Consider the following 26,565-nt stretch of genomic DNA (forward strand, 5'->3'; position numbering starts at 1 on the left):
AATCTAAAAGAAGCATTTAGTTTGTTACAACACTTACCTTTATACTGTTCACATACTCTTAGACTTCGGTTGCAGATGAAGACGACATTTGCAACAACAGAAATGGCCAAGCAGACTATTAATATCACTATTCCAATAAATAGTGAATGTGTTGTTTGCACTAGAAAACAAACACAAACAAAAAGAAAGATGTATCAATGTCTCTTAAAGAGACTTATCAATCATGATGTTATCAACATAATTTGAGTATTACTTTCATTATTGACTACTAAATCATACCACGTTCCAGTTTAGTTCCATTTCCAAATAATATCTCTCCACATGTGGCCACAGCACAGTGATAAGTCCCATCATCAGAGGAGCTGATGTTTTTAGAGAAACTGTAGACACAGCTCTTTGGAGATGAGTGAATGCCAGTTTTATTTCTACATTCATCACGGCTACTTCTGTCAGTGTAGATGAGGTCTGGATGAGATGCATTTGATCTGGCTCTGAACCAGTAAACACTGTGTACTCCTGGACACGTCTTGTTCTTGTAGTCAGAGAGGATTGAACACTGGAGAGTCACAGAGTCTCCTGGACGGACTGGATCAGATACTGTCGGCCACTGAACAACAGTATAGTTTGATGTCCTTTCAGTGTTTCCTATGCAATGCAAAAATGTCAAAATTTTGAGATCAAAATTTTGAAAATATAAATGTATGTTTTGTGATGAAATTGGGGAATTTAGTGACACTTTGTTGAAGTGTGACACAAGTTAAAGTAAAACAGATCACATTATTACCTTTAACTAACAAATATGTCCCACTCCATTCATAATTAATCCACTCTGTGACTGCGCAATGGTACATTCCCTCGTCTTCTTCGGTTGTACTCAAAATGGTCAAGTTAACAAAATTCTTATCAGTTTGTACATCCAATCTTGTGGAAGAAAACACATACTGAGGTGTTTTAGATTTATACAGTTGCACAAATAATTTCAGAGTATCACCGGCACTCTGCTTGTACCAGTAAAGACTATGTGTGCTGAAATCATAATTACGCAAAGCACATGTCAAGTTTGCAGGTTCACCAAGTTGAACTGTGATCACTGGAATCAGCGTATCTGAATGAAATTAAAATATAAAATACACATTGTAAATAACTATTATTGTATGATGAAGAAAATGTATTATGCAAAAGGATGATATATGAACCAACCAAACATTTCGTTGCAAATTCTTAGTTATATACAGAATGCACAGAATTAGATGGTACTTACATCCTTGATGAAGAACAAGCAGTGTTACCCATAACACGATCATCTTCACATTGTCTCTTGTTAGGAACCTTTCTGGTATTTCACTGAGTAAAGGAGGTGATGTAATGTGGCCACGACACTGAATCTCACACTGAGAAATGCATGTGATTGGTTATCACAGAATCTAGATTCAAAGTGCACTTCCTGTCACATGTGAAGCATATTTCACCTCTCATTCTTCACCATTCACTCAGTCATTTTAATGATAATCTCAAAAATTTTTGATTTAATGAATTTTGGGAACTCTTCCATTGCTGCTCTCATCTTGTAGTGCTTTTCATCTTTGGTCGGCATGTCCAGCTTCTGCCCTCACTCTGCGTGTAGGTGCACAGCTCTGCAGCGAGCTAAACACACTTCCAATAGTGGTTGAAGAAAGGAGTGACCTGTGAGGATTTTACTGGAACAAACTGTGAAAAAACAGTATCAGAAAGAAAACTCAATTAAAGCTGCAAGCAGTGATGAACGGGTCCTCGCACCTCACGTGCATTGGAGGGAGCGGCAGCTGTTGTATCACTACTGGAGGACGGTTGACACAGCTCTGAATTGTCAGGATTATCGGACACTTAGTGAATGGGTAAAATATTATTTCCTGTGTGCAGTATTTGGCGCTGGAGATGACATATTGTAAATTGTGTGTACAGTTGAGGACCTATGTGTCACTTAGGCTTCACTTCCTGTTGCCTGTAGACAATACTACATAAGTGAAATATTAATGCACCAATATATTTACCAGAGGGCGACTGTCATGGATATACATTTTCATGAATATTGGACATTGTATGTAAGAGATAACTATCAGTTTCTGTGTCCACTATGTAGTGCTAGAGAACACCCACTAATTATATGTCATGTTGTTGTATATCATGTGGAGACCACACCATGTAAATTTCATGTAAAATGGATGATGTTTGTCACATAAGGTTGACTTACTGTTGTCAGTAGGTGGTGCTATGACTATGATTCAATATTGACATGTAGATGTGTTCAGGTCTGGACTCTTATCAAGCATGAGAATTTTGTGGCAGATTGGACAATGTAAAGTGGAGTTACAACAACTTCCTGTTTCATATTTTGGGCAAAATTGACTGGCACGCCACACCAAAAATGTTCCATGAAAATTCAAAAGCTTCGCAATTTAGCATCACAAAGTTCTTTAGATGTCACCTACCAAATTTGAAGTCGTTCAGGTTAATTCTCCCAGAGGAGTTCATTAAAGTACAACCCCTGGAAATGGCTTCACTTTGCAAAAAAATTGCACAGTAAATTCAAATGTCTGACTTCCTGTTGGACTTAGGTTATGGCTCCAATAGGCTTTTTTTAAAGTCTGGTACATCTGCGTACCAAATTTCGGACATCTATGTCAAATTTAAAGGTGGGGGTGTCCTCGAGCCATTTTGCCACACCCTGACCCAAGACCTATGTCAGATATGAAGTTACGCCACTTCATGCTCGGGTCCTAATGATATTGATTACAAATCAGAAAAAGATAAGATACCATAAACAAGTGTCTGACTGAACGTGCTGTCAAGACGAACTAGTACAGAAACAAGAAAACTGGATTGGATGGACTGGATGTATGATGACACAAAGCATCATTAGTACAGATCAACTTTAAAGAGGCTATAATCGATCTTGTGTCAAACGATTTGCCATGTGAGAGGCATCACTCGTACTGATGAACCTTCTGTGCACCTTGGCCTTACAGGGTTTTATAATGAGTTTAGGTTATTGTTTAAATGTCTGACTTGTATCTTTTCAGTTTTGATCCACTCTCGCTGTTCTCATTGCGCCATTTTCAGCTGCAGTATTCTGCAAAAAAGCAATAAAAACCTAATGTGTACTACCTGCTCAGCACTAAGTGACAAACAGACACAGTTAGCAACTAGCTGGTGATCATAGTTGGGCATTTAGCAGCAAAAGAGCAAGATGTTTCCCTCAGGAGTTGGTTGAGATGACAAACAGTGCTAAAAGAGAGTGAATATTGGACTTACATTCCCCATGAATCCAGAAACATGACTCCAGATGAATGATAATGTTGCTCTGTAACTGCTGGATGTGTAAATAAGCAGCAAGCTAACAAGTTCACCATATCAACTTAAAGTTACTACAGGAACTTTTAACTGGTTATGAAACAGTCTCATGATGCCTCTGGTGCTTCTATATGACCTACAGTGAGAAGATGGCTATTTTTATACAGTTATTCTAAATGCCTGCCACCAGGTCAGATTCCCAGCAAAATCAGATGAAACGCTTTACGGCACGCAGACTGGAAGAGCCTATGTTTACATTACACATAGCATTGTAGTATGAGGGAGTACAAAGACCTTACGGGGACATGGGGAGGAAATTTCTCTTCATTTGATAACGTTAAAAGTAAAGTTAGACTTATTGTCAATTGCTCGACTCATTTTAAAAAAGACGAGAGAAAAAGAGAGAGAGTGTGATTGAGCTGAAAGCACAAACAGAGAAAGAGAGCAGCGGTGGTTGAGCAAGCTAGAGAGTGAATGAAGAGAGCGTTTGGCGGTGTAGTGAGAACAATGGATTGAATCTGAGAAATAAAACGTTATTTTCTCATTGTTTCACAGGGGTAACGTTATAGAGCACAGATAAACACGCCAACACCTCAACACAACCCTTTGGGAAGGTTGCAATGCAATGCAACCTTATGTGTAACCTAGGTGTATGAACGGTACTAAAACAAAGTTTACTTTGTTTGACCATCTTCATATTACAATTATTGATCTTACATAGCCACAAATAGATACATTACCTCATCGCTGTGCATCCTGTAAACAGAAGTGTTTAAGAATGAAAAATAGTATTAAAAATAAGTAGCATCTTTCTTTCACTCGCATTCAAGACAAATACATGCACTAATCAAGTTCTTATGACACAAGGAGATGGTGCTCATGGGAAATGCAGTCTTCATTCCAAGAAAACACTACCGCTTTTGTCTACAGGGGCCGCTAAAATCAACACAAAATGAAAGTTCATTGTAGTAACTTTAAAATGTGATGATATGTCAATGTTGTGTTCATAGCTTGTTTCCAGTATTGACTGAGAGCACTGCAGCCGGCAGCCTTGAAATGGGCTGTAATGTGATCCGACAGGGCAATAGCGGCCCGTGAATGTACGTCCACTAAACGTGCTTGTTTTTGTCACTGACAGGCTCAGATTGTTATTTTAAGTGTGACAACATTATGGAAAGGGCCACACAGAGAAATAAAACTTTTTTATTTACCCTTTGCTTGATCCAGTCTGTTTGTTATTGTGTCAAACCAAGTCTCACTCAAGGAGAAGTCTTGTCCTGAAATCTTGCAACAGTTGAGTTGTTGTCGAAATCAACTAAATATTCAGTCATGATGGAGTTGGAGAGAGGAGTGCTGGGAAGAATTTGTTGTGTTGGAGTACAGAAAGCAGAGCTTAGTGTTATCTAAAAGATTTCAAAGTCATGGCTGAATATTTAGCTGATTTTGATAACAACTCAACTCCAGAAGCGTTCAGAGCTGGTTGAGTCCTGGGCTTTTGACTTGCAGGGAGCATTTCTACATCCGTTAACCCTCTAAAACCTACACAGACAAAGAAGCTCCTGAACATATTTTTTTTTCCAACTCTGAGCTTAGTCTTTCAGTGAGTATCAAGTGTTATACATCATATGATTCAGGGGAACCTACCCTTTCTTTCTAGTGCAGTGTAAAGTCACCATCATGCATTACCTTTGTGTGAGAATATCATATATAGCAAAAAAAGAAGCATTTGAGCCATTTACTACAAGAATTTTTATGGCAGCAGTAATTTCATATTGACACAACGATCAGTTTTCAAACACAAAATTTTGTGTTAAGACAATTAAAGACCAAAGATAACATTAATATGATAAAGATGATAAATATGATATTTAAGAAAGCCAACAATACTGTGTTATAGATTATGATAGTCCTAATTGTGTCAACAATAAAGTAATTTTTTTGAGTAAGGGTTAATATTTAATATTTAGCCAAGATAAAAAAAAAAAAAATACTACAAAACAATCACAAACAGATGCAAGTGCTCAATATTATCAACAGTATCATCATTTAACTTGAGAGTACACACAGTCCTCTGAAAAGTCTTTCTTCTTTCTTCCTCTCGTTGCTTTTCTTTCTGAGAAATTCAGTGCAGCGTAGTTCATTTTGTCTTCAGCTTCAGTCTGCGCAGCAAATAAAATGGTTATATATATAAAGTGATATATATACGGTGTCTTTAATGGACAATACATTACACAATACATTAAATTTTGTTTTTTCACTCACAATATCATGTACCACTTGACGCAAGTTGCCATGTCGAGCTTCTGAAATAGTGCTTTCCATTCCTACAAATTAATTAAATCATAAAAATAAGTATTTGATAGATAAAGGAACTTAATTGGACTTTTTAGTGAGAGTATAATGTCATAAAATAAAAATCGTAAAAGTGGACATTTTCTTTGATTATTCATATAAAATATAGTCAGAGAATTAAGGAAAAACAACCTCTATGAAGATTTAAATGTTTGTCTTTTGAATGCATGTTGCTGCTGTTGTTCAAAAGTTCATTAATAATATACAATATGACATGATTTTACCCAAGAACCTATACTGTAAAGGTTTGTCCAAACTTGTCCATAAAATGTATAAATAAATTAATATGTCATACATCAGAACATGTTTTCAATCTAACAGAAGCATTTAGTTTGTACAACACTTACCTTTATATTGTTCACGTACTCTTACACTTCGGTTGCAGATGAAGACGACATTTGCAACAACAGAAATGGCCAAGCAGACTATTAATATCACTATTCCAATAAATAGTGAATGTGTTTGCACTAGAAAACAAACCAACAGGAAAGACTTATCAATCATGATGTTATCAACATAATTTGAGTATTACTTTCATTATTGAACACTAAATCATACCAAGTTCCAGTTTAGTTCCATTTCCAAATAATATCTCTCCACATGTGGCCACAGCACAGTAATAAGTCCCAGCATCAGAGGAGCTGACGTTTTTAGAGAAGCGATAGACACAGCTCTTTGGAGACGAGTGAATGCCAGTTTTCTTTCTACATTCATCACGGCTACTTCCATCAGTGTAGATGAAGTCTGGATGAGATGCATCTGATCCGGCTCTGAACCAGTAAACACTGTGTACTCCTGGACACGTCTTGTTCTTGTAGTCAGAGAGGACTGAACACTGGAGAGTCACAGAGTCTCCTGGACGGACTGGATCAGATACTGTCGGCCACTGAACAACAGTATAGTTTGATGTCCTTTCAGTGTTTCCTATGCAATGCAAAACTATGTTAAAAATTAGAGACCTTCACACACATTTTGAAAACTGGTATTGAAGTATATCTCAAACATAAATTCAAATTTTGTAATGAAATTGGGAAATTTAGCGACACTTAATAGTTAAAGTAAAATAGATCACATTATTACCTTTAACTAACAAATATGTCCCATTCCATTTAGTATTAACCCAGTCCGTGATTGCACAATGGTATATTCCCTCATCTTCTTGGGTTGTCCTCAAAATGGTCAGGTTACTAAAATTCTTTTCAGTATGTATGTTCAATCTTGAGGGAGAAAACTCTGGTTCATACTCAGGTGTTGTAGATCCATACAGTTTCACAATTAATTTCAGAGTATCACCGGCACTCTGCTTGTACCAGTAGAGTTTTTTAGTGTTTAAATCATAATTATGCAAAGTACATCTCAAGGTTGCAGGTTCACCAGGTTGAACTGTGATCACTGGAATCAGTGAATCTGAATGAAATGAAAATATAGAATACACATTGTAAAGAACAATTATTGTATGATGTACAAAATGTATTATGCAAAAAGCTGATATATGAACCTACAAACATCTTGTCAAAATGCAAATTCTTAATTGCATAGAGAATGCACAGAATTAGATGGTACTTACATCCTTGATGAAGAACAAGCAGTGTTACCCATAACACGATCATCTTCACATTGTCTCTTGTTAGGAACCTTTCTGGTATTTCACTGAGTAAAGGAGGTGATGTGACGTGGCCACGATACTGAATGTCACACAGAGAAATGCATTTGATTGGTTATCACAGAATCTACATTCAAAGACAAACTTCCTGTCATATTGATCTTATCCTGTTCTTTGTGAAGCATATTTCACCTCTCATTCTTCACCATTTACTCAGTCATCTTAATTATAATCTCAAAGATTTTTGATTTTATGAATTTTGGGAACTCTTCTATTACTGCTCTCATCTTGTAGTGCTTTTCATCTTTGGTCGGCATGTCCAGCATCTGTCCTCACTCTACGTGTAGGTGCACAGCTCTGCAGCGAGTTAAACACACTTCCAACAGTGGTTGAAGAAAGGAGTGGCCTGTGAGGATTTTACTGGAACAAACTGTGAAAAACCAGTATCAGAAAGAAAATTCAATTAAAGCTGCAAGCAGCGATGAACGGGTCCTCGCACCTCGTGCACTGGAGGGAGCGGCAGCTGTTGTATCACTACTGGAGGACGGTTGACACAGCTCTGAATTGTCAGGATTATCAGACATTTTGTGAATGGGTAAAATATTATTTCCTGTGTGCAGTATTTGGAGCTGGAGATGACATATTGTAAATTGTGTATACAGTTGAGGAACTATGTGTCACTTAGGCTTCACTTCCTGTTGCCTGTAGACAATACTACATAAGTGAAATATTAATGCACCAATATATTTACCAGAGGGCGACTGTCATGGATATACATTTTCATGAATATTGGACATTGTATGTAAGAGATAACTATCAGTTTCTGTGTCCACTATGTAGTGCTAGAGAACACCCACTAATTATATGTCATGTTGTTGTATATCATGTGGAGACCACACCATGTAAATTTCATGTAAAATGGATGATGTTTGTCACATAACGTTGACTTACTGTTGTCAGTAGGTGGTGCTATGACTATGATTCAATATTGACATGTAGATGTGTTCAGGTCTGGACTCTTATCAAGCATGAGGATTTTGTGGCAGATTGGACAATGTAAAGTGGAGTTACAACAACTTCCTGTTTCATATTTTTGGCAAAATTGACTGGCACACCACACCAAAAATGTTCCATGAAAATTCAAAAGCTTTGCAATTTAGCGTCACAAAGTTCTTTAGATGTCACCTACCAAATTTGAAGTCGTTCAGGTGAATTCTCTCAGATGAGTTCATTAAAGTACAACACCTGTAAATGGCTTCACTTTGCAAAAAAATTGCACAGTAAATTCAAATGTCTGACTTCCTGTTGGACTTAGGTTATGGCTCCAAGAGGCTTTTTTTAAAGTCTGGAGATGGTACATCTGCGTACCAAATTTCGGACATCTATGTCAAATTTAAAGGTGGGGGTGTCCTCAAGCCATTTTGCCACACCCAGACCCAAGACCTATATCAGATATCAAGTTATGCCACTTCTGATGCATGTGCAAAGTTTCGTGAGTTTTTGAGCAACCCTAGCACCTCAAAAATGCTAAAAGTAACGAGGCACTTTCATGCTTGGGCCCTAATGATATTGATTACAGATCAGAAAAAGACAAGATAGCATAAACAAGTGTCTGACTGAACCTACTGTCAAGATGAACTAGTACAGAAACAAGAAAACTGGATTCACACAAGTAAAATGTTAAACTAGTTACGTTGTCCTGCATATATGATGAAATAAAGTATCATTAGTAAAGATCAACATTAAAGAGGCTATAATCGATACTGTGTCAAATAACAATGTGTTATGTGAGAGGCATCACTCGTACTGATGAACCTTTTGTGAACCTTGGCTTTATGGGGCTTCATAACAAGTTTTAGGTCATTGTTTAGCTGTCTGATTTGCAACTTTTGGTTCGCTTTCACTGTTCTCATAGCGCCAAAAAAAGCACTAAATACCCACTGCGTACTACCTGCTCAGCACCAAATGACAAACAGATACAGTTAGCAACTAGCTGGCGATCATAGTTGGGCATTTAGCTGCAAAAGAGCAAGATGTTTCCCTCAGGAGTTGGTTGAGATGACAAACAGAGCTAAAAGATAGTCAATATTGGACTTACATTCACCAGGTGTCCAAAAACATGATTCCAGATGAATGATAATGTTGCTTCGTAACTGCTGGATGTGTAAATAAGCAGCTAGCTAACAAGTTCACCATATCAACTTAAAGTTACTACAGGAACTTTTAACTGGTTATGAAACAGTCTCATGATGCCTCTGATGCTTCTTTATGACCTACAGTGAGAAGATGGCTATTTTTATACAGTTATTCTAAATGCCTGCCACCAGGTCAGATTCCCCATGAAATCAGATGAAATGCTTTATGGCACGCAGACTGGAAGAGCCTATGTTTACATTACACGTAGCATTGTAGTATGAGGGAGTACAAAGACCTTACGGGGACATGGGGAAGAAATTTCTCTTCATTTGATAATGTTAAAAGTAAAGTTAGACTTATTGTCAATTGCTCGACTCATTTTAAAAAAGACGAGAGAAAAAGAGAGAGAGTGTGAGCGAGCTGAAAGCACAAACAGAGAGAGAGAGCAGCGGTGGTTGAGCAAGCTAGAGAGTGAATGAAGAGAGCGTTTGGCGGTGTAGTGAGAACAATGGATTGAATCTGAGAAATAAAACGTTATTTTCTCATTGTTTCACAGGGGTAACATTATAGAGCACAGATAAACACGCCAACACCTCCACACAACCCTTTGGGAAGGTTGCAATGCAATGCAGCCTTACGTGTAACCTAGGTGTATGAACGGTACTAAAACAAAGTTTACTTTGTTTGACCATCTTCATATTACAATTATTGATCTTACATAGCCACAAATAGATACATTACCTCATCGCTATGCATCCTGTAAACAGAAGTGTTTCAGAATGAAAAATAGTGTTAAAAATAAGTAGCATCTTTCTTTCACTTGCATCCAAGACAAATACATGCACTAATCAAGTTCTTATGACACAAGGAGATGGTGCTCATGGGAAATGCAGTCTTCATTCTAAGAAAACACTACCACTTTTGTCAACGGGGGCCGCTAAAATCAACACAAAATGAAAGTTCATTGTAGTAACTTTAAAATGTGATGATATGTCAATGTTGTGTTCATAGCTTGTTTCCAGTATTGACTGAGAGCACTGCAGCCGGCAGCCTTGAAATGGGCTGTAATGTGATCCGACAGGGCAATAGCGGCCCGTGAATGTACGTCCACTAAATGTGCTTGTTTTTGTTACTGATAGGCTCAGATTGTTATTATAAGTGTGACAACATAATGGAAAGGGCCACACAGAGAAATAAAACTTTTTTATTTACCCTTTGCTTGATCCAGTCTATTTGTTATTGTGTCAAACCAAGTCTCACTCAAGGAGAAGTCTTGTTCTGAAATCTTGCAAGAGTTGAGTTGTTGTCGAAATCAACTAAATATTCAGTCATGACGGAGTTGGAGAGAGGAGTGCTGGGAGGAATTTGTTGTGTTGGAGTACAGAAAGCAGAGCTTAGTGTTATCTAAAAGATTTTCAAAGTCATGGCTGAATATTTAGCTGATTTTGATAACAACTCAACTCCAGAAGCGTTCAGAGCTGGTTGAGTCCTGGGCTTTTGACTTGCAGGGAGCATTTCTACATCCGTTAACCCTCTAAAACCTACACAGACAAAGAAGCGCCTAGACATATTTTTTTTCCAACTCTGAGCTTATTCTTTCAGTGAGTATCAAGTATTATACATCATATGATTCAGGGGAACCTACCCTTTCTTTCTAGTGCAGTGTAAAGTCACCATCATGCATTACCTTTGTGTGAGAATATCATATATAGTAAAAAAATAGAAGCATTTGAGCCATTTACTACAAGAATTTTTATTGCAGCAGTAATTTCACATCAACACAACGATCAGTTTTCAAACACAAAATTTTGTGTTAAGACAATTAAAGACCAAAGATAACATTGATATGATAAAGATGATAAATATGATATTTAAGAAAGGCAACAATACAGTGTTATAGATTATGATAGTCCAAATTGTGTCAACAATAAAGTAATTTTTTTGAGTAAAGGTTAATATTTAATATTTAGCCAAGATAAAAAAAAATACTACAAAACAATCACAAACAGATGCAAGTGCTCAATATTATCAACAGTATCATCATTTAACTTGAGAGTACACACAGTCCTCTGAAAACTCTTTCTTCTTTCTTCCTCTTGTTGCTTTTCTTTCTGAGAAATTCAGTGCAGCGTAGTTCATTCTGTCATCAGCTTCAGTCTGTGCAGCAAATAAAATAGTTATATATATAAAGTGACATACAACCCTAGTGCAACCATAATAGAATAACAATACATCTTTTTTTTTTCACTCACAATATCATGTACCGGCTGACGTGAGTTGTCATGTCGAGCTTCTGGAATAGTGCTTTCCATTCCTACAAATGAATTAAATCATAAAAATAAGTATTTGATAGATAAAGGAACTTAATCTGACTTTTTAGTAAGAGTATAATGTCATAAAATAAAAATCGTAAATGTGGACATTTTCTTTGACTATTCAGATAAAATATGATCAGAGAATTTAATGAGGCACACAAAGGAAAAACAACCTCTATGGAGACTTAAATGTTTGTCTTTTGAATGCATGTTGCTGCTGTTGTTCAAAAGTTCAATAATAATATACAATATGACATGATTTTACCCAAGAACCTATACTGTAAAGGTTTGTCCAAACTTGAACATAAAATGTATAAATAAATGAATATGTCATACATCAGAACATGTTTTCAATCTAAAAGAAGCATTTAGTTTGTTACAACACTTACCTTTATATTGTTCACGTACTCTTACACTTCGGTTGCAGATGCAGACGACATTTGCAACAACAGAAATGGTCAAGCAGACTGTTAATATCACTATTCCAATAAATAGTGAATGTGTTGTTTGCACTAGAAAACAAACACACACAAAAAGAAAGATGTATCAAAGATTAAAGAGACTTATCAATCATGATGTTATCAACATAATTTGAGTATTACTTTAATTATTGACCACTAAATCATACCACGTTCCAGTTTAGTTCCATTTCCAAATAATATCTCTCCACATGTGGCCACAGCACAGTAATAAGTCCCATCATCAGAGGAGATGACGTTTTTAGAGAAGTGATAGACACAGCTCTTTGGAGACGAGTGAATGCCAGTTTTCTTTCTACATTCATCACGGCTACTTCTGTCAGTGTAGATGAGGTCTGGATGAGATGCATTTGATCTGGCTCTGAACCAGTAAACACTGTGTACTCCTGGACACGTCTTGTTCTTGTAGTCAGAGAGGATTGAACACTGGAGAGTCACAGAGTCTCCTGAACGGACTGGATCAGATACTGTCGGCCACTGAACAACAGTATAGTTTGATGTTCTTTCACTGTTTCCTATGCGATGGAAAAATACGTCAAAATTTTGAGATCCACATACACATTTTGAAAATATACATTTGAATTTTGTAATGAAATTGGGAAATTTAGAGACACTTTAAAGTTAAAGTAAAATAGATCACATTACTACCTTTTACAAACAAATATGTCCCGCTCCATTCATAATTAACCCAGTCCGTGATTTCACAATGGTACATTCCCTCGTCTTCTTCGGTTGTCCTCAAAATGGTCAGGTTACTAAAATTCTTTTCAGTATGTATGTTCAATCTTGAGGGAGAAAACTCTGGTTCATACTGAGGTGTTGTAGATCCATACAGTTTCACAATTAATTTCAGAGTATCACCGGCACTCTGCTTGTACCAATAGAGATTTATTCTGCTGAGATCATAATTACGCAAAGCACATGTCAAGTTTACAGGTTCACCAAGTTGAACCGTGATCACTGGAACCAGCGTATCTGAATTAAGTGAAAATATAGAATACACATTGTAAATAACAATTATTGTATGATGTAGAAAATGTATTATGAAAAAAGATGATATATGAACCTTCAAACATCTTGTCAAAATGCAAATTCTTAGTTGTATACAGAATGCACAGAATTAGATGGTACTTACATCCTTGATGAAGAACAAGCAGTGTTACCCATAACACGATCATCTTGACATTGTCTCTTGTTAGGAACCTTTCTGGTATTTCACTGAGTAAAGGACGTGATGTAACGTGGCCACGATACTGAATGTCACACTGAGAAATGCATTTGATTGGTTAACACAGAATCTACATTCAAAGTGCACTTCCTGTCACATTGATCTTATCCTGTTCTTTGTGAAGCATATTTCACCTCTCATTGTTCACCATTCACTCAGTCATCTTAATTATAATCTCAAAGATTTTTGATTTTATGAATTTTGGGAACTCTTCCATTAATGCTCTCATCTTGTAGTGCTTTTCATCTTTGGTCAGCATGTCCAGCTTCTGTCCTCACTCTACTTGTAGGTGCAAAGCTCTGCAGCGAGTTAAACACACTTCCAACAGTGGTTGAAGACAGGAGTGGCCTGTGAGGATTTTACTGGAACAAACTGTGAAAAACCAGTATCAGAAAGAAAATTAAATTAAAGCTGCAAGCAGCGATGAACGGGTCCTCGCACTTGGACACTTAGTGAATGGGTAAAATATTATTTCCTGTGTGCAGTATTTGGTGCTGGAGATGACATATTGTAAATTGTGTATACAGTTGCGGAACTATGTGTCACTTAGTTTTCACTTCCTGTTGCCCGTAGACAATTCTACATAAGTGAAATATTAATGCAGCAATATATTTACCAGAGGGCGACTGTCATGGATATACATTTTCATGAATATCAGACATTGTATGTAAGAGATAACTATCAGTTTCTGTGTCCACTATGTAGTGCTAGAGAACACCCACTAATTATATGTTATGTTGTTGTATATCATGTGGAGACCACACCATGTAAATTTCATGTAAAATGGATGATGTTTGTCACATAAGGTTGACTTACTGTTGTCAGTAGGTTGTGCTATGACTATGATTCAATATTGACATGTAGATGTGTTCAGGTCTGGACTCTTATCAAGCATGAGGATTTTGTGGCAGATTGGACAATGTAAAGTGGAGTTACAACAACTTCCTGTTTCATATTTTGGGCAAAATTGACTGGCACGCCACACCAAAAATGTTCCATGAAAATTCAAAAGCTTTGCAATTTAGCGTCACAAAGTTCTTCAGATGTCACCTACCAAATTTGAAGTCGTTCAGGTGAATTCTCTCAGAGGAGTTCATTAAAGTACAACCCCTGTAAATGGCTTCACTTTGCAAAAAAATTGCACAATAAATTCAAATGTCTGACTTCCTGTTGGACTTAGGTTATGGCTCCAAGAGGCTTTTTTTAAAGTCTGGAGATGGTACATCTGAGTGCCAAATTTCGGACATGTATGTCAAATTTAAAGGTGGGGGTGTCCTCGAGCCATTTTGCCACACCCAGACCCAAGACCTATATCAGATATCAAGTTATGCCACTTCTGATGCATGTGCAAAGTTTCGTGAGTTTTTGAGCACCCCTAGCACCTCAAAAATGCTAAAAGTAACGAGGCACTTTCATGCTCAGGCCCTAATGATATTGATTACAAATCAGAAAAAGACAAGATACCATAAACAAGTGTCTGACTGAACCTACTGTCAAGACGAACTAGTACAGAAACAAGAAAACTGGATTCACACAAGTAAAATGTTAAACTAGTTACGTTGTCCCGCTTGTATGATGAAATAAAGTATCATTAGTACAGATCAACATTAAAGAGGCTATAATCGATACTGTGTCAAATAACAATATGTTATGTGAGAGGCATCACTCGTACTGATGAACCTTCTGTGTACCTCGGCTTTATGGGGCTTCATAACAAGTTTTAGGTCATTGTTAGCTGTCTATTTGCGACTTTTGGTTCGCTCTCACTGTTCTCATAGCGCCAAAAAAAGCACTACCTATGTACTACCTGCTCAGCACCAAATGACAAACAGACACAGTTAGCAACTAGCTGGTGATCATAGTTGGGCATTTAGCTGCAAAAGAGCAAGATGTTTCCCTCAGGAGTTGGTTGAGATGAAAAACAGAGCTAAAAGATAGTCAACATTGGACTTACATTCACCAGGTGTCCAAAAACATGATTCCAGATGAATGATAATGTTGCTTCGTAACTGCTGGATGTGTAAATAAGCAGCTAGCTAATAAGTTCACCATATCAACTTAAAGTTACTACAGGAACTTTTAACTGGTTATGAAACAGTCTCATGATGCCTCTGATGCTTCTATATGACCTACAGTGAGAAGATGGCTATTTTATACAGTTATTCTGAATGCCTGCCACTGGGTCAGATTCCTTGCAAAATCAGATGAAATGTTTTATGGCACGCAGACTGGAAGAGCCTATGTTTACATTACACGTAGCATTGTAGTATGAGGGAGTACAAAGACCTTACGGGGACATGGGGAGGAAATTTCTCTTCATTTGATAATGTTAAAAGCAAAGTTAGACTTATTGTCAATTGCTCGACTCATTTTAAAAAAGATGAGAGAAAAAGAGAGAGAGTGTGAGCGAGTTGAAAGCACAAACAGAGAGAGAGAGCAGCGGTGGTTGAGCAAGCTAGAGAGTGAATGAAGAGAGCATTTGGCGGTGTAGTGAGAACAATGGATTGAATCTGAGAAATAAAACGTTATTTTCTCATTGTTTCACAGGGGTAACGTTATAAAGCACAGATAAACACGCCAACACCTCCACACAACCCTTTGGGAAGGTTGCAACCTTACGTGTAACCTAGGTGTATGAACGGTACTAAAACAAAGTTTACTTTGTTTCACCATCTTCATATTACAATTATTGATCTTACATAGCCACAAATAGATACATTACCTCATCGCTATGCATCCTGTAAACAGAAGTGTTTAAGAACGAAAAATGGTATTAAAAATAAGTAGCATCTTTCTTTCACTCGCATTCAAGACAAATACATGCACTAATCAAGTTCTTATGACACGAGGAGATGGTGCTCATGGGAAATGCAGTCTTCATTCTAAGAAAACACCACCGCTTTTGTCTACAGGGGCTGCTAAAATCAACACAAAATGAAAGTTCATTGTAGTAACTTTAAAATGTGATGATATGTCAATGTTGTGTTCATAGCTTGTTTCCAGTATTGACTGAGAGCACTGCAGCCGGCAGCCTTGAAATGGGCTGTAATGTGATCCGACAGGGCAATAGCGGCCCGTGAATGTACGTCCACTAAACGTGCTTGTTTTTGTCACTGACAGGCTCACATTGTTATTATAAGTGTGACAACATTATGGAAAGGGCCACACAGAGAAATAAAACTTTTTTATTTACCCTTTGCTTGATCCAGTCTGTTTGTTATTGTGTCAAACCAAGTCTCACTCAAGGAGAAGTCTTGTTCTGAAGTCTTGCAACAGTTGAGTTGTTGTCGAAATCAACTAAATATTCAGTCATGACGGAGTTGGAGAGAGGAGTGCTGGGAGGAATTTGTTGTGTTGGAGTACAGAAAGCAGAGCTTAGTGTTATCTAAAAGATTTTCAAAGTCATGGCTGAATATTTAGCTGATTTTGATAACAACTCAACTCCAGAAGCGTTCAGAGCTGGTTGAGTCCTGGGCTTTTGACTTGCAGGGAGCATTTCTACATCCATTAACCCTCTAAAACCTACACAGACAAAGAAGCTCCTGGACATATTTTTTTTCCAACTCTGAGCTTATTCTTTCAGTGAGTATCAAGTATTATACATCATATGATTCAGGGGAACCTACCCTTTCTTTCTGGTGCAGTGTAAAGTCACCATCATGCATTACCTTTGTGTGAGAATATCATATATAGCAAAAAAAGAAGCATTTGAGCCATTTACTACAAGAATTTTTATTGCAGCAGTAATTTCATATTGACACAACGAGCAGTTTTCAAACACAAAATTTTGTGTTAATACAATTAAAGACCAAAGATAACATTGATATGATAAAGATGATAAATATGATATTTAAGAAAGGCAACAATACTGTGTTATAGACTATGATAGTCCTAATTGTGTCAACAATAAAGTAATTTTTTTAAGTAAAGGTTAATATTTAATATTTAGCCAAGATAAAAAAAAAAACACAACAAAACAATCACAAATAGATGCAAGTGCTCAATATTATCAACAGTATCATCATTTAACTTGAGAGTACACACAATCCTCTGAAAAGTCTTTCTTCTTTCTTCCTCTCGTTGCTTTTCTTTCTGAGAAATTCAGTGCAGCGTAGTTCATTCTGTCATCAGCTTCAGTCTGTGCAGCAAATAAAACAGTTATATATATAAAGTGATATATATATGGTGTCTTTAATGGAACAACAATACATTAAATTTTGTTTTTTCACTCACAATATCATGTACTGGTTGACGCAAGTTGTCATGTCGAGCTTCTGAAATAGTGCTTTCCATTCCTACAGATGAATTAAATCATAAAAATAAGTATTTGATAGATAAAGGAACTTAATCTGACTTTTTAGTAAGAGTATAATGTCATAAAATAAAAATCGTAAATGTGGACATTTTCTTTGACTATTCAGATAAAATATGATCAGAGAATTTAATGAGGCACACAAAGGAAAAACAACCTCTATGAAGATTTAAATCTTTGTCTTTTGAATGCATGTTGCTGCTGCTGTTCAAAAGTTCATTAATAATATACAATATGACATGATTTTACCCAAGAACCTATACTGTAAAGGTTTGTCCAAACTTGAACATAAAATGTATAAATAAATGAATATGTCATACATCAGAACATGTTTTCAATCTAAAAGAAGCATTTAGTTTGTTACAACACTTACCTTTATATTGTTCACATACTCTTAGACTTCGGTTGCAGATGAAGACGACATTTGCAGCAACAGACATGGCCAAGCAGACTGTTAATATCACTATTCCAATAAATAGTGAATGTGTTGTTTGCACTAGAAAACAAACACACACAAAAAGAAAGATGTATCAATGTCTCTTAAAGAGACTTATCAATCATGATGTTATCAACATAATTTGAGTATTACTTTCATTATTGAACACTAAATCATACCAAGTTCCAGTTTAGTTCCATTTCCAAATAATATCTCTCCACATGTGGCCACAGCACAGTAATAAGTCCCAGCATCAGAGGAGCTGATGTTTTTAGGGAAGCGATAGACACAGCTCTTTGGAGACGAGTGAATGCCAGTTTTCTTTCTACATTCATCACGGCTACTTCCATCAGTGTAGATAAAGTCTAGATGAGATGCATCTGATCTGGCTCTGAACCAGTAAACACTGTGTACTCCTGGACACGTCTTGTTCTTGTAGTCAGAGAGGATTGAACACTGGAGAGTCACAGAGTCTCCTGGACGGACTGGATCAGATACTGTTGGCCACTGAACAACAGTATAGTTTGATGTCCTTTCAGTGTTTCCTATGCAATGCAAAAATGTCAAAATTTTGAGATCCACATACACATTTTGAAAATATAAATTTGAATTTTGTAATGAAATTGAGAAATTTAGAGACACTTTAAAGTTAAAGTAAAACAGATCACATTATTACCTTTTACAAACAAATATGTCCCGCTCCATTCATAATCAATCCACTCCACGAATGCACAATGGTACATTCCCTCGTCTTCTTGGGTTGTCGTCAAAATGGTCAGGTTACTAAAATTCTCGTCAGTATGTACGTTCAATCTTGAGGGAGAAAACTCTGGTCCATACTGAGGTGTTGTAGATCCATACAGTTTCACAATTAATTTCAGAGTATCACCAGCAGTTTGTTTGTACCAATAGAGATTTATTCTGCTGAGATCATAATTACGCGAGGCACATGTCAAGTTTGCAGGTTCACCAAGTTGAACTGTGATCACTGGAACCAGCGTATCTGAATGAAATGAAGATATAGAATACACATTGTAAATAACAATTATTGTATGATGTACAAAATGTATTATGCAAAAAGATGATACATGAACCTTCAAACATCTTGTTGAAATGCAAATTCTTAATTGTATACAGAATGCACAGAATTAGATGGCACTTACATCCTTGATGAAGAACAAGCAGTGTTACCCATAACACAATCATCTTGACATTGTCTCTTGTTAGGAACCTTTCTGGTATTTCACTGAGCAAAGGAGGTGATGTGACGTGGCCACGATACTGAATGTCACACTGAGAAATGCATGTGATTGGTTAACACAGAATCAAGATTCAAAGTGCACTTCCTGTCACATTGATCTTATCCTGTTCTTTGTGAAGCATATTTCACCTCTCATTCTTCACCATTCACTCAATCATTTTAATGATAATCTCAAAGATTTTTGATTTTATGAATTTAGGGAACTCTTCTATTAATGCTCTCATCTTGTAGTGCTTTTCATCATTGGTCGGCATGTCCAGCTTCTGCCCTCACTCTGCGTGTAGGTAAACCCAAACAACTAAAAGGCAACTTTTGCGTTGTCAGCACGACAATTAGGAAAAACTATACATCATGACCAAGATGATGATTTCATATGGGAAACTGAATTTTCTAAAGTTAGCATGGAGAATTGTATAGCTTATCATGTGGACTACAGTGTAAAATAAATCAGAAAATTTTGACATTACTAAAGTGAAGCTTCAGTTTACTGACAGAAAGGAGGAATAGAGCAATAGATGATTAGGGTTGAACATTTGGGTTAGACAATATTTCATCAGCCTTATACTTTGAGGCCAAAATAGACATAAAGCAGATGGGAGGTTTGTTATGGCACGAGTAGGCTGGAAGGACTACAGCCTCTGTGGTTGCGTAGATTAAAGGTGGGGATGTGCTTGATGAGGCTACGAGTGGGAGGCAGAGCTTTGTTCAGGCTGTTATCAGCAGGAAGGAAGACGTAGTGACGGACAGATTCATCTGACCCAGAGACGATGAGTCTAACTGTGACATGACGGTCAAACAGGAATGTCTGACTGAAAGATGTTAGCCTGACATTGAGTTTTTTTTGTGTTGTGGGAACATTTGAGGACATGAAGTCTGAATGGGCCATTTCTAAACCTGCAGAGATGGCTGCTCAGATCTGAGGCGACCAAGTTCCTCACTTCCACTTCACTATTCATTCTGTTTGCCAAAGAATTTGTGGGCCAAAAACAAAAACAATTAGCTAAAGAGGCTAAAATGGAAAACTCTTTTAGAGTTATGAAGCAGGGAGGATGTCTGCAGGTCCATAAACTATTAAAATGTATTAAACTGAAATGTAAGAATAGTATGAATTGATTAATTTGACTTAAATATGAAACCATGACTTCTATATTTTAACATTAGCACTTGATCTGGTACATGTTTTAATAGGAAACAAGTTTACTTATTTTCATGTTGCAATAGTGAATGTGTTTCAGACTCTAAACACAGTTAGTATTACACATGAAAAGCATTTTAGCCATTTACTTTAAGAATTTTTATTGCAGCAGTAATTTCAGATTGAGACAACGATTAGTTTTCAGACATAAAATTTGTGTTAACACAATTAAAGACCAAAGAAAAATTTTACACTCTGCGTGTAGGTGCACAGCTCTTCAGTGAGCTAAACACACCTCCAACAGTGGTTGAAGACAGGAGTGGCCTGTGAGGATTTTACTGGAACAAACTGTGAAAAAACAGTATCAGAAAGAAAATTCAATTAAAGCTACTAGCAGCGATGAACGGGTCTTCGCACCTCATGTGCATTGGAGGGAGCGGCAGCCGTTGTATCACTACTGGAGGACGGTTGACACATCTCTGAATTGTCAGGATTATCGGACGAGATAGACAATTCTACATAAGTGAAATATTAATGCACCAATACATTTGCCAGAGGGCAACTGTCATGGATATACATTTTCATGAATATCGAACATTGTATGTAAGAGATAACTATGAGTTTCTGTGTCCTCTATGTAGTGCTAGAGAACACCCACTAATTATATGTCATGTTGTTATCATGTGTAGACCACACCATGTAAATTTCATGTAAAATGGATGATGTTAGTCACATAAGGTTGACTTACTGTTGTCAGTAGGTGGTGCTATGACTATGATTCAATATTGACATGTAGATGTGTTCAGGTCTGGACTCTTATCAAGCATGAGAATTTTAATGTTATAAAGCACAAATAAACGTACTGACACCTCAACACAACCCTGTGGGAAGGTGCTGCATTGCTGGATTTGGTGGTGAATGCAGCCTTACGTGTAACCTAGGTGTATGAATGGTACTAAAACAAAGTTTACTTTGTTTCACCATCTTCATATTACAATTATTGATCTTACATAGCCACAAATAGATACATTACCTCATCGCTATGCATCCTGTAAACAGAAGTGTTTAAGAACGAAAAATAGTATTAAAAATAAGTAGCATCTTTCTTTCACTCGCATCCAAAACAAATACATGCACTAATCAAGTTCTTATGACACAAGGAGATGGTGCTCATGGGAAAGTCTTCATTCCAGGAGAACACTACCGCTTTTGTCTACAGGGCCGCTAAAATCAACACAAAATTGAAAACAAAAATGAAAGTTCATTGTAGAAACTTTAAAATATGATGATATGTCAATGTTGTGCTCATAGCTTGTTTCCACTGCCCTCAAGTGGCCAAAATAGAAATAAAATAATCAAAATTATTGCAGGTTTGAGTAGAAAAAGAAACTGGAGTAGGTAGACAGTTAAGGGTTGTCCACACCAAGAAATATAACCCTAACAGTAACTATAACGATAATGATGTGAGCATCCCCGCACTTATTAATGATAACGCTCTGTAAACAGTGGCGCCATGCACGAGCTGTTCACTCCAGCTGTGTTGGCAGCTGAGGAAAATGGATATTAATGACTTGTTACTGCTGTATGTTGCACAGAGAAAGAAACAGAGGATCAGAAAGGTATGGGTCCACTGGCGAGTGGTGATTCAATGTGTTGCTCAGAAGTATTTCAGGACACTAGTTGCTGTGATGTTCCAGTATTTACAGACCAAACTGCACTGACTGGTGGCAGCAGATGCTGAAGTGTGATGCTCAAAAGCACACATATGACCAGCTTTTCTTGCGCTGTGGCAGGGACACGCGGCATGAGCACAGATCTAAAGCCTAAAAGGGTCGCTAACTTTATGTTTTTTTTACATTATAATGGAGATCAAAGTTCCAGCATCACTGTATAATAAAGAGAGAGAAACCCATCTTAAGAAATCAGCTGTGTGTGTCATTCTGCTCCAATTTACAGTGCATCAGTTTGTAGTGAGAAAGGTGCAAAAACCAATAAAGTCATCAGTCAGTTTCCAGAATTAAGATGATATATGCAGGTTTTGAGGTTTAACTGTAAATTTCAGGCTAGATGGAGATTTTGTCATGCCTTATGGTTTAGGGGATGGATTTTGATGGGCTGTCAGGGTTTCTATTGTTCATGAAATTGCTCTGAAAGTGATCCCAATGATATCGTTTACAACTGTCATTGTCGTTACAATAGTGGTGTGGACTCCACAATCTACTTGAGGTAGAATGATTTCTAAAACTACATATTTATGGTTATCGTTATAGTTATCATTCTTTGCGTGGACAGCGTTTTAGTCAGTAAAGTAACAGTTGCTTTGAATGTTGTATTAGTAGCACAGCCTCAGACAGCTAGAAATGTAGGAGGTTACTGGTAAATACAGAAGTACATAACTTTAATTATTCTGTCATTATATGTGAAAGAACTTACATATATGTCCAGGCTAGAGTAATAGAGTTTATTTCTGTTCATCATTAACCCTGCAGGGTATTTTCTTTAGTACAATTAATATCAGATTTAGTGACCCCTGACCTATGACCACCTGAACTCAAACATACACCTGGAGGAATGTGGTTCCTTTTACCTGTATTTAGTTATACTCTCTATTTTAATATTTATATGTGATATGTGATTGTAAACTAAAGTTGCAATTACAGTGGAGGCAAGACCAGTGTTCTCATGTCCTCATGTACTGATGTAGTAGGAAAGTTGATCTGTGTCTGATCCATTGTTGATATCCGTTTGCTGGGTTTTGACAGACACCCTCAAACTGACGGGTCTGTTTAAATACCTATGTGTATTGCTGTCTGCTGCCTCAATATAGCAATGTGCCAACAATGTGCCTGACCACACCTCATTTTAAGACCAACATGCCCATGGGTGCTCAGATGGGTGCAAGTGCATTTGCTATTTAACCAACGTGGGCACTGGATGGGAAAATGACAACTGTGTCGGTCTTAAACTAGCAAAGACACTTGGTGCTTGGCGCCGCTTTATGCCAGCTGTAAGATAGGGCCCATAGTCTTGTGCAGTGGATTCTACCCCTATACTGTATAAAAATATGGACGCAGTTACCGTGACGTCACCCGTTGGTTTCTGAAGAGTGGTTTTGAAGCTCAAAGTGAGCTGCTCCGGCCATCGCCATCTTGGCAGTGTGTGGCAAAGAGAGGGGCTGAATGGCTGAAACAAGCCACCTAGCGGCTGACGGACCTGTCACTCAAAGCAGCCATGTCCTTCATTATGCATAACTTTACGGCTTAATAAAATTTAAACGGGTGAGTTATAGAAAAATTCACCTCCCGTACAGTTGTCATGAAAGCAGAAATTAGCTATAGAGACCAAAACCTTCTTTTTATACCAGGCTGTAAACATGTTTATTTCTGCTGTAAAGTTGGGCATTTTAACATGGGGGTCTATGGGGATTGACTCGCTTTTGGAGCCAACCTGAAGTGGCCATTCAAGGAACTGCAGTTTTTGGCACTTCTGCATTGGCTTCATTTTACAGCCCCAGAGGTTGCCGCTTGATTCTACCACATGCTACGTCCAAGCCAATGGTTGTATTACATGCAGAGCTGTAGTGGTAAATAAAAGCTTGGGGAAATTCTACCTTACCTGTGCCGTGGAATTGCGGCTGCGAGGCCTTATGGATGGATAAATGGACCGATCAGTCTCTATCTTAAAAACAAATCTCGATTCTCACACAGTCTATAGTTTTTAAGTCCATTCTGTTATTTTGTCATATAACAGACATTGATTTATATTAAAGGGAAACTGCTGTATTTTTCAATTTTGACCCTATTTTCCCATATTTTTGTGTCTAAGTGACTAATGAGGCCACAATTTTTGAAGCTGGTTCAGTATTGACTGAGAGCACTGCAGCTGGCAGCCTTGAAATGGGCTGTAATGTGATCCGACAGGGCAATAGCGGCCCGTGAATGTGCATCCACTAAAAGTGCTTGTTTTTGTCACTGACAGGCTCAGATTGTTATTATAAGTGTGACAACATTATGGAAAGGACCACACAGAGAAATAAAACGTTTTTATTTACTGTTTGCTTGATCCAGTCTATTTGTTATTGTGTCAAACCAAGTCTCACTCAAGGAGAAGTCTTGTTCTGAAATCTTGCAAGAGTTGAGTTGTTGTCGAAATCAACTAAATATTCAGTCATGACGGAGTTGGAGAGAGGAGTGCTGGGAAGAATTTGTTGTATTGGAGTACAGAAAGCAAAGCTTAGTGTTATCTAAAAGATTTTCATAGTCATGGCTGAATATTTAGCTGATTTTGATAACAACTCAACTCCAGAAGGGTTCAGAGCTGGTTGAGTCCTGGGCTTTTGACTTGCAGGGAGCATTTCTATATCCGTTAACCCTCTAAAACCTACACAGACAAAGAAGCTCCTGGACATATTTTTTTTTCCAACTCTGAGCTTATTCTTTCAGTGAGTATCAAGTATTATACATCATATGATTCAGGGGAACCTACCCTTTCTTTCTGGTGCAGTATAAAGTCACCATCATGCATTACCTTTGTGTGAGAATATCATATATAGCAAAAAAAGAAAAACGCCCAGTGAAAAAACTTGTTTTGTTGAACAACTTTATAGTCAATCAGGGAATTTTTTTCAATGTGAAAAGTGCTATTTAGGTGTTTTGGAGCTTCATGTCAAGTTCACTCAAATTCTGAATAATGTAAGAAAAACACCCTTCGGGGGCTTCATAGAAAGTACAGAGGAAAGAAAACACAAGGCATTATCAGGAACCATGTCCTTACAGGTTCTTAAAAGTCCAGGTTATGGGAAAGTCCAGGTTATGGGGTGTTAAGGTCCCACAATATAATACACCTGTTAGATTTTCATATCTTGAGACTTTGTCAAGGCTATACCCATCAAAGGAGGAGAACTACTGGTGGACCTGAACAGCAGGTCAGAAAAACTAAGCAACTGGTTAAAATTTGGATAAACCCAAACAACTAAAAGGCAACTTTTGCGTTGTCAGCATGACAATTAGGAAAAACTATACATCATGACCAAGATGATGATTTCATATGGGAAACTGAATTCTCTAAAGTTAGCATGGAGAATTGTATAGCTTATCGTGTGGACTACAGTGTAAAATAAATCAGAAAATTTTAACATTATTAAAGTGAGACTTCAGCTTACTGACAGAAAGGAGGAATAGAGCAATAGATGACTGGGGTCAAACATTTGGGTTAGGCAATATTTCATCAGCCTTATACTTCAAGGCCAAAATAGAATTTCATGTAAAGCAGATGGGAGGTTTGTTATGGCACGAGTAGGCTGGAAGGACTACAGCCTCTGTGGTTGCATAGATTAAAGGTGGGGATGGGTGGGAGTGGGAGGCAGAGCTTTTTCAGGCTGTTCCCAGCGGGAAGGAAGACGTAGTGACGGACGGATTCATCTGATCCAGACACGATGAGTCTAACTGTGATGTGACGGTCAAACAGGAATGTCTGACTGAAAGATGTTAGCCTGACATTGAGTTTTTGTTCTGTTGTTGGAAAGTTTGATGACATGAAGTCTGAGTGGGCCATTTCTAAACCTGCAGAGATGGCTGCTCAGATCTGAGGCGACCAAGTTCCTCACTTCCACTTCACTATTCATTCTGTTTGCCAAAGAATTTGTGGGCCAAAAACAAAAACAATGAGCTAAAGAGGCTAAAATGGAGTACTCTCTTAGAGTTATTACGCAGGGAGGATGTCTGCATTTCCATAAATTATTAAAATGTCTTAAACTGAAATGTAAAAATAGTATTAATTTATTAATTTGACTTAAATATGAAACCATGACTTCTTAAATTTAACATTAGCACTTGATCTGGTACATGTTTTAATGGGAAACAAGTTTACTTAATATTTTCATGTTGCAATAGTGAATGTGTTTCAGACTCAAAACACAGTTAATATTACAAATGGAAAGCATTTGAGCCATTTACTTTAAGAATTTTTATTGCAGCAGT

The 26,565-nt window shown here is 37.3% G+C and overlaps 2 protein-coding genes and 1 long non-coding RNA gene across 3 annotated transcripts; 1 reads left to right on the top strand and 2 right to left on the bottom strand.

The window, feature by feature from the left end:
* Positions 1-5,268: 5,268 nt before the first annotated feature.
* LOC122990443 (prostaglandin F2 receptor negative regulator-like) lies at positions 5,269-7,331 on the bottom strand. The gene is made up of 6 exons (XM_044363809.1): positions 7,250-7,331; positions 6,763-7,089; positions 6,241-6,606; positions 6,030-6,149; positions 5,593-5,654; positions 5,269-5,489 (listed from the first exon to the last, which is right to left on the bottom strand). The coding sequence occupies exons 1-6, from the start codon at positions 7,290-7,292 to the stop codon at positions 5,373-5,375; spliced, it is 1,035 nt and encodes a 344-aa protein (XP_044219744.1). The 5' UTR covers positions 7,293-7,331; the 3' UTR covers positions 5,269-5,372.
* A 9,861-nt stretch (positions 7,332-17,192) lies between these two features.
* LOC122990442 lies at positions 17,193-19,433 on the bottom strand. The gene is made up of 6 exons (XM_044363808.1): positions 19,355-19,433; positions 18,868-19,194; positions 18,371-18,736; positions 18,129-18,251; positions 17,677-17,738; positions 17,193-17,581 (listed from the first exon to the last, which is right to left on the bottom strand). The coding sequence occupies exons 1-6, from the start codon at positions 19,395-19,397 to the stop codon at positions 17,465-17,467; spliced, it is 1,038 nt and encodes a 345-aa protein (XP_044219743.1). The 5' UTR covers positions 19,398-19,433; the 3' UTR covers positions 17,193-17,464.
* A 3,779-nt stretch (positions 19,434-23,212) lies between these two features.
* On the top strand, positions 23,213-24,884 carry LOC122989965. Its single transcript, XR_006405227.1, has 3 exons — positions 23,213-23,224; positions 24,692-24,696; positions 24,766-24,884. It is a non-coding gene; the product is annotated as an uncharacterized LOC122989965 (long non-coding RNA).
* Positions 24,885-26,565: the final 1,681 nt, after the last annotated feature.

This window comes from Thunnus albacares, chromosome 10 (assembly GCF_914725855.1).
Source record: "Thunnus albacares chromosome 10, fThuAlb1.1, whole genome shotgun sequence".
NCBI lineage: Eukaryota > Metazoa > Chordata > Actinopteri > Scombriformes > Scombridae > Thunnus > Thunnus albacares.